An 18,518-nucleotide genomic window follows, 5' to 3' on the forward strand; every position below is an offset into this window, starting at 1 on the left:
GTCAGAAAGCTGGCGCTTTAGTTACCCTGCTGTGCCACACACTTCTCGCTATGGTGCCTGTGTCCAGAGCCAAGCTGTAGAACGAGAGAGAGAGGAAGAAAACAATGGGAGTTTGTCCCACCCTCTTGAGACCATTGCTACTCTGATTGGAGAGTGTGGTATGCTGAATAATGCCCCCACAAAATCTCCAAGTCCTATCTCTCAAACCTGCATGTGGCATGTGTCTGTGGAATTGTGGTAATAAATGTGCATGTTCTAAAATGCTAGGTTTATTACTTATTACTCTATTTGAAAATATTTTAATTTATTTAATTAGGGCAATCTTCCTCGACTACTGGAAATAGGTTTATATAATTATGTATTCTTGATTGTTTAAATCTCAGTTGGAGATTTTCAACAGTGATTACTCTCTGAAAATTTATTGTGTGACATTGTTCTAATGATGATATTGAAGATACTTATAACCTGTCCTCTTTTGTTTTATGAGTATTTTAGTTGCCCTTGTGATTTAATAAAATAAAATTCAGGTGTTGACACACTGTTCATCAATCTTCATGTAAGTTGTTGAAGTTAAGTTTTGATTTTCCCATTTCTCATAGAGTTATATAGTATTTACTTAATAATTGAATGGTACAGTGTTTAAGTTAATGTAAGCCACCAAAGGTTGTAGGTAAGGGCATGAACTGGCATGAGTTTAGGAATAGCTTGCCCTGAGCATACCTGGCTCTTAGTTTGGAATGGCAGGTCCAGCTAACAACCGTACTTTACTATAGTTTGCTCATTCCTTGTTTAGGTGAAATAGTTTTTGACCGCGAAAGTAGTTCTCAGAAGACCCTTGCTTACTGCAACTTTTACATTTAAGAAATAGGAATGATATACCAGTAGATAAATCTTTTTCCATCTCAAAGGACTTCTAAAAGTTTCAGAAAAGTAAGTTTTCCTTCAAAACCAAGACACTTCTCAATGAGATGAGGAAGATGTAAAGTAAGAAAGCAAATCAAACAACATGTAAAGGAAGATGTATGCATCTGTTTTTGATTAAAGTTCCACAGAATGTTGGTTCCAAGAAAGATCAAATTTCTCTTGTTCACTGTGTCTCCCTTACCCTGTTTGATGCCTGGCATATAGGTGCACAATAATTATTTATTATGTGGGATATAATTTTTATTACTTATTTGGCTTTATGAATAGTTTGCGTTTCCTCTTTTTAATTGGAAAAGTATTATTTCTTGTTTTTAAATAGGTTCAAGTTCTAAATGTGTGAATCTTTGTGGAATTTTTTTTCCTTCGTCATTGTGTCCTTAGGAGAAAAATTAGCTATTAAAGCTAGTAATAGGGAAAAAATATTATTTAGAATACATTTACTATAAAATTTTTCCTAAAAATCCTTTCTGTGGTACATTTACTCAAATATTCTGAAGATCTGTTCATCCTAAATTTTAATTGGAATTTTTATTAAGATAAATACAAATTCACATGCAGTTAATAAGAAAGAATACAGAGAGGTCCTTTTTGTGCTTTGCCAGTTTCCCCTGAAGGTCAATTCAGTGGCATTAATTACATTCACAATGTTATGTAATCTTCACTTTCTTTTTCTAAAATGTTTTCATCACCCCAAACAGAAACTCTGTACCCATTAAGTGATAATAATGCTGCCTTTCTCCCTCCCTAGTCTACTTTCTGTCTCTATGAAATTTACTTATTCTAAATATTTCATCTAAGTGGAGTCATACAATATTTGTCTTTTTATGTCTGGCTTATTTCGCTTTGCATAATGTTTTCAAGATTCATCCATGTTGTAGCAAGTTTTAGAACATCAGTCCTTTTTTTTTTTAATTATTTTTTATTTTATTTATTTATTTATTTTTTTTTTTGAGGAAGGTTAACCCTAAGCTGACTACTGCTAATCCTCCTCTTTTTGCTGAGGAAGACTGGCCCTGAGCTAACTAACATCCATGCCCATCTTCCTCTATTCTATATGTGGGATGCCTACCACAGCATGGCTTTTGCCAAGCAGTGCCACGTCCACACCCGGGATCCGGACCCGTGAACCCCGGGCCGCTGAGAAGTGGAACATGTGCACTTAACAGCTGCGCCACTGGGCCAGCCCCAGAACATCATTCCTTTTTGTGGCTGAATAATATCCCGTAGTAACTAATAACTTTCAAAAGCGGTCAGTTTTTCATTCAAACATCCTTGTCTGTTTAACATTTCTCTTACATTGTTAGAGGTTTTGTATCTTGCTAAGTGTTGGATATTGTAAATTGCTGTAGGAAATCAACTTGAAAATGTAGAATGTCATGAATTCAGTGAAGCTTTTGTTTTTTGTTTCCACCCTATTTAAATTTGGGGGCATTGAAGCAGTTCTGTATATTCACCTGACTAGTCTCAAACTTAATTTCCAGCTTTATAGATGGGGGTGGAGCTAGAAGCTACTGGGCATTTTGGCGGAGTATCATGATCCCAAGATTTCTGCTGTCTTTACTAGAGCCCCCATTGGAAAACTGCTAACTCTCAGAGATGGAATTCAGCTATTTGAATTGGGAAACTGGAACCTTTGGCGTGTGAACAAGTCCTTCCCCCCTGCAGTTGCATAGTTAATATGCATACTGGTTAATCCCATGCTGTTACCTAGATGGAATTAGATTAGTGAACAGTAGGGGAATATTTAATTCTTTAATCACTACCATGCAGCATAAAATTGTATTAACTTAAGCAAAAAGATCATAGCTTTGTTGGCTATAATTTCCAAGTTTGATCTTGTTCTTCTATCCTTATATATACAGTCATGTGCCACATAACGATATTTTGGTCAATGATGGACTGCATATACCAGGTGGACCCATCAGATTAGTACCATATAGCCTAGATGTGTAATAGGCTATACTATCTTAGGGATTTTTTGTTTTTGTTTTTTTTTGCTGAGGAAAATTAGCCCTGAGCTAACATCTGTTGCCCATCTTCCTCTTTTTTTGCTTCAGGAAGATTGGCCTGAGCTAACCTCTGTGCCAGTCCTCCTCCACTCTATATGTGGTCGCTACCACAGCATGCTGACGAGCAGTGTGGGTCCACGCCTGGGATCCAAACCTGTGAACCTGGGCCGCCAAAGCAGAGCTCACCAAACCCAACCACTATGCCATGGGGTTGGCCCCTGTACCATCTAGGTTTTTATGAGTATACTCTATGATGCTCGCATAATGACAAAATTGCCTAATGACATATTTCTCAGAAGTATTCCTGTCATTAAGTGATACGTGACTGTACTAAGTTTTTAAGAATCTCTAATTTAAATGCATTACATTTAGTCTTGTTGCCTTTATCCTAGCGTTCCAGCCTAAGATGAATTTGAATCTGTATTCTGTTACCTATTTTATTAGCCATTCCTTTCAGCTTTATCATTTACAAAATTAATATACATGCCTTCTATGTCACAATCCAAATCACTGATAAAAAATGTTTAATAGTTATGATCAAAAATGCAGTCTAGTTGGCACTTCTTTAGAGCCTTTTTTCCAAGGAAGATGTAGAATTTTTAATCAACACTCTTTGTGTTTCTGATTCTTTAACCAGATTTGCATGGCCCTAACTATAATATTCAGCCCTCAATTTGCCATATTATCTAAAATGTAGTATTATGAGACCTTATCAAATACTTGCCTAAATAAAGTCAGCATACATTTACCTGAATTCTTATTACTTAATTTGATTACTGCACCATTTTTAATTTCTACTAAATGATCTTTGTCATAACATGGAATTTAACTAATTTTTTTGTAACTTCTAGGCTAGCTTTGGGTTAGGCATATGAAGAAGTTGGTCTACTTCTTATATGTGATCTGTTAGAGAGAAAGGTGCGTTTAAAAAAAATAATTCAATTTTATAAAGGTTTGAATTGAGCCCTTTTCAAAGTAGGAGTAGACAAATGTAAGGATTGATATATTCAATAGTTAAAAGATAGTTTTATTCATTTAAAAATAGTTATTTACTATATTATTGTAAAATAGTGGGTTTATCAGGTTGACCTTTTCCCAGTTCTGTAGACTGTTAATTCTTCCAAAACTAATGGTCTGTCTCACCATTGGAGGAGAATCTGAAAGATAAGATTATTCTAAGTCTTTAACTTAACTTTGCCAAGATCTATTTATAAGATTCAAAGTCATTTGAAGTAAAATCAAGTGATATCTGTATAAATTTGATGTAAAATGACCTACTTACGGAGTAAACAGATGACCTGTGTATTATGACTATCTTTAAATATATATTTTCCTAATGTCATTTATAGATAGATAGATATAAATAATAATAATGATTGCTGAATGTATAGCAGTAAACACTCGGGTAAAATCCCTGCCCCTCATGGAGCTTACGCTTTTGTTGGGAATTGGGAGAGACAGATAGTAAACAAAACATACAAAACGAAAAAATTGCCCTTCATTTAAAACTCCTAAATGACTATACTTTGCATATTTTATCCTCTTCAACTTTCCTTTAAGTGACGTTAATAGAATGGTATATGTATCAGTTCTTTTGGTCTTAAGGAAATCTTAAGTTTCCTAAAATAATAGGAGGTTATAAGGAATATAGGAATCTTAGGCTACTACTGTTTCTGATTTTAACATTGGAATGGGCTCACATTCAGAAGAATTAAATAGAGTTCAGGAACTTCAAAATTGTTTTAGGATCCTATGGATTTTAGTCATTAATATGTCACGTAAATCTACTCTTTGTTTCTTATAATTGGTAGCATTTTAAGGGAAACTTTAAAGATGCAATGGGAGTAAGGATAATTATAAGGAAATTGAAACATATCAAATAATGATATTTTAAAAAATACCCTCTTTGGACACTGTCAGAGGTTTCCAAGACCACCCCCAGATTCGTGATTCACTAGGACTCCTATATAGGACTCAGCATATAGTCGTAGTCACTGCTGTGATTTATTATAAAAAAGGATACAAAGCAAAATCAGTAAAGACGTATGGGGCAAAGTTTGGAGGAAACCAGGTGCAAGCTTCCAAGAGTCTTCTTCCAGTGGAGTCACACAGGATGCACTTATTTCCTCTAGCAATAGGTTGTGACGATCGGTGTGAAATGTTGTCTATCAGAGAAGTTCATTAAGAGAGACTCAGTGCCCAGGGTTTTTGTTGGGGCTGATCACGTAGGTACTCATTACCTTTCACATACCAAAATTCCAGACTTCCAAAAGGAAAGCAGGTGTTGAGCATAAACCGCATTGTTTGTACAAACAGTTTAGGCAGTTAGCCACATTTAACGTTTAGGTAATAGTGGAAACCTTCCTGAAATTCAAGTTCACACATGTCAGTCAAGGGTCAAACTTGCAAGCTGACCTAAGAATAGTAGTCTCTGGTCTTCCGTATTTTTTTTTTCTTTCTGCACGGATGCCTTTGAAAGATGCTGGGAACGCTACTCATCATTTAAAAAAAATGGCTAATGAAGGAAAAGAATCAAACATTTATTCTGGTGGTTCTATACTAAGTATACCCCACGATGACCAAATAGTCGATTAGGGGAGTTTTCTCTTTTTAGAAGTATTCCAGCCAATAAACAAAAGAATGGTAGAATTATAATTACCAGTGTTTTTAGCCTTTAATGAATTTATGAATCTAGGCAGTGATCATCAGTGGCTACTAATATGACAAAATGAGAGATAAGCAGTCATTATTTGTCTCCTGATGGAGGCACAATAGCACCAACTGGGAGATGGTTCTTGCCAAAAAATATAATTTAAATTTGATCAGTTCTCTGGATCTAACTACCCCTTCACAGGAAAATAGAGGACAGAAGATACAATCAATAAAATGCAGACTTTGGGAAACTCCACAGCACAAACATCTTAGTTTCTTCAGCAAATAAATTGTGAGGAAAGGGGCCGGCCCAGTGGCGCAGCGGTTAAGTTCGCACGTTCCGCTTCTCGGCGGCCTGGGGTTCGCTGGTTAAGATCCCAGGTGCGGACATGGCACCACTTGGCAAAAACCATGCTGTGGTAGGCATCCCACGTATAAAGTAGAGGAAGATGGGCATGGATGTTAGCTCAGGGCCAGTCTTCCTCAGCAAAAAGAGGAGGATTGGCAGTAGTTAGCTCAGGGCTAATCTTCCTCAAAAAAAAAATTGTGAGGAAAAAGAGAGAGGGTAGGAAGAAGAGAGAGAGAAAGAAAGGCTATAGACTGGGAGACTTAAGAGATTAGCAACCAACTATAATATATTTTAGATCCTGATTTGAATAAACAAATTGAAAAGAATTATGAGACAATTGGGGTAATTTGAATACTGACTAGATATTTGATACTAAGGAATTTTTGTTTTTATTTCAATTCATTTGGGCTGCTATAATAGAATACCATGTTCTGGGGTGCTTATAAACAACAGAAATTTATTTCTCACAGTTCTAGAGGCTTGGAAGTCCAAGATTAGGGTTCACTGTCTGGTGAGGGCCCACTTCCTGTTTCATAGGTGACCGACTTTTCACTGTGTCCTCACATAGCAGAAGGGGCAAGGGAGCTCTTTCAGGCCTCTAATTTAAGGATACAAATCCCATTCATGAGAGCTCTGCCCTCATGACCTAATTTCCTCCCAAAGGTCCCACCTCACATTGGGTTTCAACATATGAATTTTGGAGAGACAGGTTTTTTTAGTGTGATAATGGTATTATGATTATATTTTAAGGATATCTTGTAGAGATGCATAATAAAATATTTACATATCAAATTAATAAAAACTGTATAGCAGGTTTTTTTAAAGCACAGAATAAGAGTGTTGTTTAGACATTTCCAGAAAAATCAATTCTTCATTAACAAATTTAGATCTGCTAAATTTGATGTGAGAAAATTGGATTTGGTAGAAATAACATCTTCAAAAGATAGCACAGAAAAATTTTTGATATGGAAAAAAAACTGATGAATCAAATCTTCATTAAAAATATAAATGGAAAAGTATTGGTCCTCATGAAAATTATGTGAAATAAAATGAAAGTTTGAGAACAGTAATTTGGTTCTATTGACTATTAATCAAGCAGTTTAAAAGGTGCAATAGAGTTTACTGAGGAAAAATATTTTCCAAGGCAAAAGTCATGAGCTCGTTGAGCTGAATTAATTCTCACAATTTACTAAATGGAGTCAAACTCTGACTTCTCCCTTTTGCCCTGATAATAGCATTTCCTACACAGGGGCTGCTCTTCAGCCTGGGTCCTAGAATGAGAAGACTTGTGACGCATTGCTTCTACCTATGTGTAATGGAATGGAACTGAGGCTCAGGAAGTTAAATGATTTGCCCAAGATCACATAGCTGGTAAATTAATGAAGCCTGTCTTCAAATCCAGGTCATACTGGTTCCAAAAGCCGTGATATGAAACAGTATCCATTACTTACTACTTCCCCAAGGAATAGTGGAATGCCCTTGTACCTTATATCCAAAAGACAGTGGAAGGAGAAGGACCAGGGCTATAGAACAGCAATTGAAGGACAGCACAACCTTTCCTTAACTCTGGAGACCTACACACATCTGCCCTTTTTTAACCTTTTGACTATATGACAAGAGGTGTGTTCTTGATATATTATACTGTTAAGTCTTTCTCTTTGAAAACGCAGACTAATTTCCCTCTCTTCTGAACTAATCATATTATTTACCGGGGTGATATCATTATCTGAAAGGAGGCTAGTGAGATCATTACCACAAGCATCAATGTTATACATTAGTACAACAGTACGCCAAATCTCAGTCTGGATATTCATGGCTACCAAATGTTTAAGAAAATATCTGTTTTTATTCTCCTTTGTTCTTTAATAGCTACAGGAAATTATTGGAGGGATTTTTAAATAAAGATCTTATAACAAGTTATAATAATAATAATTAACTTTTTAAATTTGCTTTTTAAAAAGTAGCATCAAAATATCCTTGCTGTCCTGTGCACACTCCCTATCGTCAATCCTAAAAACAAAGCTGAATAGTAATGAGCATGATACTTAATATTTTGTAAATGTTAAAGCATTGTCAGTTGTAAGGTGACCGTTGCTTTAAAAATCTTTTTTGAGGATGAAAAAAAAGATACTACACTTTAGATGTGTTAGGTGCATGATGATTACTGGAACCTTAATAAAAGGTGGAAAATACGTCTTAGAATTCAGGAAATACGGTGATTTTTCCTGGGCCTCCTTTCCTCATCTGTCAAGTGAACTTTTGAATTCGCTGTTTTAGAAGGTTGTTGGTGTTCTTACATTTTGGGAATGAGGTACCAGTATATTCTATCATTCCAACCAAATGTAGTCACAACAAAATCTTCTACATTTTACAAATGCTTGCAAAACTAAAACTCATATCTTAACCTCAATTTCTTGGTTAATTTTATCCTCACTTCTTTACTCACCTTGTGTTAAAGTCAATGAAGTGGTCAAAAGTGAAGAGACTGCGTAATCAAGTTAAAGTGAGGGGAAAAGAGACGCCACAGACATAGTGTTTATAAATTGTGGTTGTTGGAAATTTCTTAATTTAATCTTCAATAGATTTCACCAAAATGGTGAAACATTTACTGGCGATGTCCCTCATTTCATATAACACTAGAGAATGTATATAATTGTTCTGTAGAACTATGAAGTGGTTGAGAGTTCAGTTTCAGGAACCTGTCTTGCCTAGGTGTGAATCTTGACTCTGCCACTTCATTGATGTATGACTTTGGACAAGTTACTTAATCTCCTTGGGCTCTAGTTTTCCTCAGACATAAAATGGAGACACCAGTAATCCCTTCCTCATGGAATCATCTTGAGGTTTAATACTGGTAAAGCACTTATGACAACAGTTAAATGCCACGTGATAAGCATTTAAATGTTAGCTATTGTTTTTACTATTATAAAAACAAAAATTTATCAATGGCTTTAATGTTGAGTTAAACACTGTAGTGCTATGATTAAGTAATTTCTTGTTGACTGGCAATATAAAGATGGAGATGGGTGGTGTAGTATAATACCATTGTATGTGTAGTATATAACAGTATACTTCCAATTTCTCTCTCCCATCTTCTGTGCTGTTGTCTTGCGTTGTGGTTTTACTTGTACTATGAACACGTTAAATTTTTACTATTATTTCTGTAGACAGTCAGTTATCTCTTAGAACAATTAAAAATAAGAAAAGAACATTTTATATTTACCTTCATTTATTCCATTTTTTACTTTATTTCTTTTATAGGTACGTGTATCTGTATCATATTTCCTTCAGCCTGAAGTATTTTCTTTTGCTCTTTTATGTAGTGCAGGTTTGCTGGTATTGACTTCTCTATTTTATTTTCCTGAAAAAGTCTGTTTTTCCTTTCTTTTTGAAAGATATTTTTGCTAGGTATAGGATTCTCAGTTTTTTTTCTTTTAGTGCTTTTTTTTTTTGAGGAAGATTAGCCCTGAGCTAACTGCTGCCAATCCTCCTCTTTTTGCTGAGGAAGACTAGCCCTGAGCTAACATCCATACCCATCTTCCTCTACTTTATACATGGGATGCCTACCACAGGATGGCTTTTGCCAAGTGGTGCCATGTCCGCACCCGGGATCCAAACTGGTGAACCCTGGGCCGCTGAGAAGCGGAACGTGCGCACTTAATCGCCGTGCCACCGGGCTTGCCCCTCCTTTAATGCTTTAGACATGTGACTTCACTGTCTTCTGGCGTATGTGGTTTTTGATGAGAAATATTTCTAAAGTTATCTATCTGTGGTTACCTTAAACATTTTCTTTTTATCTTTGGTTTTGAGTAGTTTGAATATGATTTGGGTGGTTAGTTTTTGAGGGCTAGAGGTGTGATTTATCCTGCCTTTTCTCTGAACAACTTCTGTCTATGGTTTTGTGTGTTTATTAGTTTTGGAAAATTCTCAACCTTTATCTCTTCAGAGATTTCTTCTCCCTGTTCTCTTTTACTTTTAAAATTTCAAACTACATGTATGTTAAATATTTGATATTGTCCCACAGCTCTTGGATTTTCTCTTTTGTTCCCTCCTGCTCCCACATTTTTTTCCCCTCTGTGTTTCATTTTGGATAATCTCCTAGTCAATTCTGTTAAGTTTACTATTGAGCTATTCTAAAGCTTTATTGAACTCTGTTCCCATGTTTTTCCTTTGTCAGTATGTTGGGTTTTTGTTCTTTGCTTCCTTGTGTGACTTATAATTTGTGGTTGAAAGATGGATATTTTGTATAGGACAGAAGAGAGTAAGCTAAATAGTATTTATGCCTGGCTAGATCTTTAGCATGAGTAGTTGGGTCAGTCTAGTCTGTAGTTGAGCTGTATTTTGTGTTGCTATGGTTACCCACAGTGCACTATAGACTTCAAATTCCAGTCTAGGGTTACCTTTTTTTTAGGGTGAGGGGTCATTTGCTGGAGGATTTTTCTAATGTCTGCTCTACTTTTAAGTTTTGATTTTATTTTCTCATTGTTACTATACCTCAGAGAGGGTCTCTCACCATACTCTTCCTTCTCCCCCAGCAGTAGACTGCTGTTATTTATTCCTGAGTGTTTGCTAACACAATGGTGGAGGTGGGTGAGGGGTCTTATTGTAATATGATTGCCATTGTATTTCTGAGCGTTCAGTTAGAGAATGTCAATCTTTCAAATCAAGATGTGTATAAGTTTTACAGAAGCTGAAGGAAGTTCTGTAATTGTACAAAATTTTTATTACATCATTGGGGCTATTGAAGAGGAGGACCTTTATCTTCTTGGACCTTGATAAGGACTCCAAAGAGAAAGAATAAATATTCAGTGTGTGAGCCAGCGATATATATACTTTAGAATAGATACTGTATAGTGCGACGAACACTGTCAGCTGAGTGCGGCAATAAGGTGTACAAGAGGAAGAAGAGGGAGAAACTTATCATTTCACTAAAGTTTACCAGGGCCTTGTTTGGAGACGGAGACAGGATCTGTTAAAGGTGACATCAGCCTCAAATTCCTCAACAACTGAAACGTCTAAAGTTGGCTTTATCATTTTTTTCCTAGGTGATTTACTGTTCTTTTGGTGGAACATCCAAAGGATTGCACTTTAATAACTTAATAGTTGGACTTGTCCTTCTTACAAGAGGCAGAGATGAAGAGAAAGCAAAATGTAAGTACTTTTTTTTTTTTAAAGATTGGCACCTGAGCTAACAACTGTTGCCAATCTTCTTTTCTTTTCTTTTTTGTTATTCTTCTCCCCAACACCCCCCAGTACATAGGTGTATACTCTAGTTGTGAGTGCCTCTGGTTGTGCTATGTGGGATGCTGTCTCCGCATGGCTTGATGAGCAGTGCTATGTCCATGCCCAGGATCCGAACCGGCGAAACCCTGGGCTGCCAAAGCGGAGTATGCGAACTTAACCACTCAACCATGGGGCCAGCCCCAGTACTTTTATTATTTCAAAATGCTAATACTACATCTGTGTACAAAATAATTAACCTCAAAATTCTGATGACAGGCCATGGATTTGAATTAATTTTTTTTTCTTTTAAGATTTTATATTTCCTTTTTCTCCCCAAAACCTCCTGGTACATAGTTGTATATTTTTTAGTTGTGGGTCCTTCTAGTTGGGGCATGTGGGATGCCACCTCAGCATGGCTTGATGAGCTGTGCCATGTCTGCGCCCAGGATCTGAACTGGTGAAACGCTGGGCTGCTGCAGCGGAGCACACAAACTTAACCACTTGGCCACGGGGCCAGACCCTGAATTGATATTTTTTTAAAGAAGATATACAAATGGCCAATAAGCACTTGAAAAAAGGCTCAACATAATTAGTTATTAGGGAAATGTAAATTAAAATTACAATGAGGTATCATTTCACCTCCACTAGGACGGCTAAAATGAAAAAGACAGAAAACAGTGTTGGTGAGGATGTGGGATGTAGAAGAGTTGTAGTCCTCAATCATTGCTGCTCAGTGTGTAAAAAAGTACAGCCACTTTGGAAAGCTGTTTGGCAGTTCTTCATACTATTAAACGTCAAGTTATCATATGACCTAACAGTTCCATTTCTAGATATGTACCCAAGATAATTGAAAACATATATTCATTAAAAAAAATATAACATGTTCATAGCAACACTGTTCATAATAGTCACAAAATAGAAACAACCCTAATATCCACCAACTGATGCATTCAACATAGACAAAATATGATATATCCATACAACAGAATATTACTCAATAATAAAAAGGAATAAAGTACTGATACATGCTACAACATGGATGAACCTGAGAACATTATGCTAAATGATAACTGCCAGTCAAAATACGCCACATATTGTATAATTCCATTTACAGTTGGCCCTCTGTATCCCCAGCTTCTGCATTCTCAGGTTCACCTAACCGCAGATCGACAAAGGCCTACTATGGTTGTGTCCGTACCAAACATATACAGACTTCTTTTTCTTGTCATTATTCCCTAAACAAAACAGTATAACAACTACTTACATAGCATTTACATTGTACTAGGTATTAGAAGTAATCTAGAGATGATTTAAAGTATGTGGGAGGATGTGTGTAGGTTTTGTGTAAATAGTACACTTTTTTATATAAGGGATTGAACATCTGCGGGTTTGGGTCTTCTTGAGGGGTCCTGGGACCAATCCCCTGTAGATACCAAGGAATGACTATATGTGAAATGTCCAGATTAGGCAAATTCATAGAGACAGAAAGTAGATTAGTAGTTGCCAGAGGCTAGGGGGAGAGGGAAATGGAAAGTAACTGCTAATGAATATGGGGTTTCTTTTGGGGTTGAAAATGTTCTGGAATTAGACAGTGGTGATGATTGTACAACCTTGTAAATATACTAAAAAAACACTGAATTATACACTTTAAAGGGTGAATTATATAGGACGTGCATTCCATCTCAATAAAGCTGTTATTTAAAAAAATTCTGATGACATAGGCTTAACAATCTATTCTTACCCTACTTCACAAATAGAACCAAAAGTTCTCTTCCTTGATAATATTTTATACAAATTCTTGGTAAAAGATTTAATTTTTTTTAATGGTTTTACTTTTAACTTCAAAAGTTAATTTTATTAGTTGAATTATCTAAGCCCAGAAGTGGATGGCACCTCATCCATGACCTTTAAATTCTACTAAGCAGGGAAATGTTATAATGAGAGGGCACCATTTACCGTCTAAATGTGAAAGGGAAGATAACTTTAGTTGATCATTGTTCATCTGTGTTTCTTAGGATATGCATTTATTTACTTAATTTTTATTCATTCAATTGTTTATAATATCTTTTGTCCCCTCATTCTTTTCTTTGAGCTCCCCAAAGACAAATTTGCTCTTACCAAAAGTAATAGGAAACAATGTAAATTTTATTTAAAATTTCTCAGGGGAAGTAAAAGAAGGTATTTATATTACACTGAGTATAACATTTTGTTCCAAAAATTCCTAGATTTTTAGCCTTGGCCACTGGATACTGAGTCTTTCTCTCTTCCTTCTTCCTTTTCTAACCTGCCCTCTTGGCTACTTCTAAACTTCTCAGAATGTTCCTTCTTACTCCTGAATTTAGACTGTTCTTCTTAATCTGTTTTATTTTTTACAATTTTATTGTGGTAATTGACATACAATAAAATGCACATATATAAAGTGTACATTTTGATATGTTTTGAAACATGTACATACCCAGATTATCACAATCAAGATAATGCACGTCCATAAACCCAATTTTATGTATTGGTATTTAACTGTGATCCTGGTTTTTTCAAATTAGCATCTCTCTACCAACAAACACATACTCTGGCTCCAGGCAGCCAGTAATCAACAATAACAGTTTTGGGGGTCATAAACATAAACATACATTTAAAAATTTTCATCATTTTTGTTATACAATTGTATTGATTTTCTAGGGCTGCCATAGCAAAGTACCACAAACTGGGTGGTTTAAAACAATGGAAATTTATTATCTCATAGTTCTAGAGGCCAGAAGTCCAAAATTAAGATGTTAGAGGGCCTTGGCTCCCTATGAAACCTGTAGGGAAGAAATCTTCCTTCTTCCTAACTTCTTGTGATGGCTGTCAATCCTTGGTGTTCTGTGACTTCAATCTCTGCCTATGTTATTACATGGCTTTCTTCCAACTGCGTCTGCCTGCTTTTCTTATAATCATTCATATTGGATTAGGGCCCACCCTAATGACTTCATCTTAACTTGATTACATCTGTAAAGACCCTATTCCAAATAAGGTCACATTCACAGGTACTGGGGTTAGGACTTCAGAATCTTTTGGGAGCTTACAAATCAACTCTGAACAGATGGTCAGAGCCCTCCATCAAATATTCCTCCTAAGGGAATCGGCGATGAGATGTAGAAGGGCAGGTAGTGGAACCTGGTGGGCCTTCAGAGAGATGGAATGTCTCTTCCATCCTCTATCTTCTATCTTTTCAAATGAGGTCACATTCATAAGTACCCAGAGGTTAGGATTTCAACATATCTTTTTGGGGGATGCAGTTCAACCCATAATAGCAGTATTTCAAACATACATATAATATATACCTCCACTCAGCTTTACTATTTCTTAATATTGTATCATATTTGTCCCAGATCTTGTTTTTTAAGAAATAAAATATTACAGCCAGGGTGAGGCTCTCTCTCTGTATCCTCCATGGTCTCATCCATCCCTGTTCTTCCTTTCACAGAGGTAACTACTCTTATGAATTTGGTGAGCTTTCGTTCCTCATGCAGGTCTCTTATATTTGTGACATTTTTATATATCCTTAAGCATATATTCACCTGTTTTGTAGATTTTAAACTTTTAAATAAATGGTATACTATATAGATTATTTTGGAATTTGCTTTTTCCCTCAATAATTTTGATATTTATCCATCTTGAAACAGTTCCTTTATTCTATTATGATAGTATTTCATGGTGTGTGTGTGTGTGTGTGTGTGTGTGTGTGTATCTCAGTTTACCTATTTTCTTCTTGATAGACATTTGTCTTTTTTCCCTAAATTTTGCTGTTACAAACAGTACTCCAGCTAACATTGTTGTACCTCATGCACATGTATTAAAGTTGCTCAAGGGTGGAAGTGGAGTTGCCTAGAAGTTGAGTTTTTAGCATACATGTTCACCCTCATTAGGTTTTGTCAGGTTACTCTCCAAAGTGATTGCAGTAATTTACACTCTCATTAGCAGTGTATAAGAGTCCCTGTTTCTTCCAATTTATTGCTAACCCTTTGTATTGTCACACCTAAACATTTTTGCAAATTTAGTGTGTTTGAAAAGATGACACATTGCTCTTTTAATTTGCATTGCTATTTTTTTTTTTTTAGTAATAAGTTATATATTTATAAAATGCTCTTTCTTTCTCCTAGACATTTTTAGTCTTTTTGCAAGTGAATCCGGGAGCTATGTTATACGGGAAGAAATGGAAAGAATGCTTCATTTGGTGGATGGTAAAGTCCCAGATACACTCAGGAAATGTTTCTCAGAGGTATGTTTAAAGATTTACATTTCATCCCTACCTGTTGACAGAGTATTAACTCTTAGTTGTATAATGAGTTTAGCTATGATGAATTAATGTTTATGTTCAGCATATTCTTGACATTTTTGTATTTAACGATCGATGTTTCAACTATTTATGTGCTATGCTCAAAGGTCCATGACACTTATTACTGCTATACGTGTAAATCTGAAAACTCCCAATTCTACTGTAAAGGCAACTGTCTATACTTATGATATAATGATACACACTCATACACACACACCAACATACACACAGAAGTAATCCTGCAGGAACCTGAGATTGCTCATGTTGTAGTGTCATTGCTTTTCATCATGAACATGTAAGTATATCACTTATTGGCCTTGAACCATTCTGTGACCTCTATGACCCATCAAGGCCTATTTTATCCTTTATTTTAATTAGGTGATTTGTATAGTGGCATGTTTGGGTTTAAAAAATTTGTCATTTTTTCTGTTTTCATCAATAATATGTTTTCATTGTCCAAAACTTAAACAATAGAAAATGTGTATCTTTTACAGAGAAAATTCTTTTTTTTCCTTTTCAGGGGTCTACTAATTTGGGAAAAGTTCCTAGAGATGGTAGAGTAAAACCCTTTTAGAAGTTTCTGACCCTTTCCTGCAGTACTCAATGCTGCATGATTTCTTATGGGTGACTTTTTGGCCCAGTTTCATTTTATAGATATGACAGTCCTTCTCTGCTCTTGGATTTATTCAGGTAGTTTTTATTCTTCAGGTATTTTTATTCTTCAGTTTAGTCACCTTCCTAACTAGATAGGCATATATTATCAATATGCTAGCCTTATGCGTATATCTTGTTCTAATGTCTCTTTGGACTCTCTGGCTTAGCTTTTCACCACTCTGGTTTTGAGTTTCCTCTATGTCGATAGCACTTGGAGATCTCTCTCTCTTGCTTTTGAGCTTGACTGTGCAATTTTTGGTAGAGGTTATGATATTAGATTTTACTTAGCATTTCTATGTGTTTCGTGCAAAAGGACTGGCCTCCTGCGTGTTTGGTTCTGACATATTGACTGGAAGTTGCTGTGATAGTATTTCAGTACTTCAAGACAAACTAGGCAATGGTTTTTTTCCTCCAAGAATACAAGTTTGCTGGTCAGAAAAAAGAGTAACCTTTGCAGGCCTGATTAATTAGATTTTTCACAGAGATGTCAAATGCATTAATACTCTGCTCATTTTCAGGGAGAATGTATATTTTTTCATTTTGATAAGGTTTATGCAGACATTCCCATTTTATATATGGGAATTAAATGTGGTAACCATCCAGTTCTCTAAAATTTAGGCACAATAGCAGGTACATGTGTTAGATGATAATTAGTGCTACATGGGAAAATAGAGTAAGAGGGATAGGTAGTAATAGGGAGGGAAAAGCTGAGTGTCAGTATTTTGTCTAGGACAGTTAGGAAAGCCTTGTCAGATAAAGTGACCTTTGAACAAAGAATTTAAAGGAAGTGAAAGGTAAAACCAGGCAGATATCTGGGGGGAACACTTTCCATGAAGAGAATACAGCAAAGGCCCCGAGGCGAGTACGTTTGACACGTCCAAGGAACATCAGAGAGGCCAGTTTAGCTGGAATAGAGTGAACAAGAGAATAGTAGAAAGTGAAGTTACAGAGGTTGAGGAGGTTATATATGTCCCTGTAGGACAGTGTGAGTTCTTTAACTTTCACCGTGAGTGAGATGGAAACCATTAGAGGGTTTTGAGCAGAGGAATATATGTTTTTTTTTTTTTTAACATGATCCTTTTGGCTCTTATGTGGGAGGTAGTCTGAACAGAGTCCAACTGAGATATCTGAATAATCCAGGTAAGAGGAGATGATCATTTAAATCATGGTGTAGCAGTGAGGTGATGAGAAGTTTTTAGATTCTGCATTTATTTTGAAGGTAGAGTTGACAGGCTGTTTTCTTATATTGATTATGGGCTGTCACAGAAAAAGAAGAGAATGACTAAGGTGTTTAGCCTGATTTAGTAAATGAACGGAGTTGCTGTTAACAGATGGCTAAGACTTCTGGAGAGGGAGGTTTGGGGTTTTGATACCAAGAGAGGTTTAGGACGTAATTAAATTTGAGAATCATATTAGACATTTAAGTGGAGTTGTCACTTACGCTTTTTGACATAAGTTGGAGTTCAGAAGGATTTGTTGGCTTATAGATGAGGATGAGGTCATCTAGGAGTAAATTTAGGTAGAAAACAGATTGGAAGACTGAGTCCTGTACTCTAGTGTTTAGAGATTGGCAAGATGAAGAGGAATCAAAACAGGAGCCTAAGGAATAGCCTGTGAGGAGAGCCAGAAGAGACTGGTGTCCTGGAAGACAAGTGATGAAAATGTTTCAAGAGGAAGGGGTGTTTAACAATGTCAAATAAACTGAAATGTCAAGTGACACTCACAGAAGCGTGCTTATAAGAGGAAATTGTGATGGGGAGTGTGGAATGCTTAAAATTACGTTTATGGGAAGGGGAACGGTTATTCTAATAAAAGATTATAAGGCTATGGTGGTAAATGGCTGAGGTAGTGTATGAAGGACAAGATTTTTGGAAGGGGAAAGATCAAAGAAATGAGAGGCCAAGATTTTGGAATACTCATGTTTATGGCTATGTAAATAATTAGATACTTAATGGTTGGTAAAAAACTAATACTGTAAATCAGCTAATTTTATTTAACTATTTGATATATTTACCTGCTGTAAATTTTGAGTACTGTGTCTGGTGATTGTGTCCAGACCTTTTGTTTTCAAGTTACCATGTTTCAATATCAATTTACTTACTTTTTTATTTTTTTTTTGAGGAAAATTACCCCTGAGCTAACTTCTACCACCAATCGTGCTCTTTTTGCTGAGGAAGATTGGCCTTGAGCGTTATAACATCTGTGCCCACCTTCCTCTACTTTATATGTGGGATGCCTGCCACAGCATGGCTTGATAAGCAGTGCATAGGTCTGCGCCCAGGATTTGAACTGGCAAACCCCAGGCTGCCGAAGGGGAGCATGCGAACTTAACTGCTAACCACTGGGCTGGCCCCTACTTATGTTTTTTGTTAGTTCCGTGGAGTTGATT

At 36.1% G+C, this 18,518-nt stretch overlaps 1 protein-coding gene across 1 annotated transcript in view; it reads left to right on the forward strand.

The window, feature by feature from the left end:
* USP32 (ubiquitin specific peptidase 32) overlaps positions 1–18,518 on the forward strand; it is a 215,336-nt gene that overhangs the window by 98,147 nt on the left and 98,671 nt on the right. The window contains exons 3-4 of the mRNA XM_070562389.1: positions 10,980–11,085; positions 15,300–15,418. Of these exons, the coding sequence (XP_070418490.1) occupies positions 10,980–11,085; positions 15,300–15,418 (225 nt within the window). The remainder of the gene's footprint in view (positions 1–10,979; positions 11,086–15,299; positions 15,419–18,518) is intronic.

This window comes from Equus przewalskii, chromosome 10 (genome assembly GCF_037783145.1).
Source record: "Equus przewalskii isolate Varuska chromosome 10, EquPr2, whole genome shotgun sequence".
Classification (NCBI taxonomy): Eukaryota; Metazoa; Chordata; class Mammalia; order Perissodactyla; family Equidae; genus Equus; species Equus przewalskii.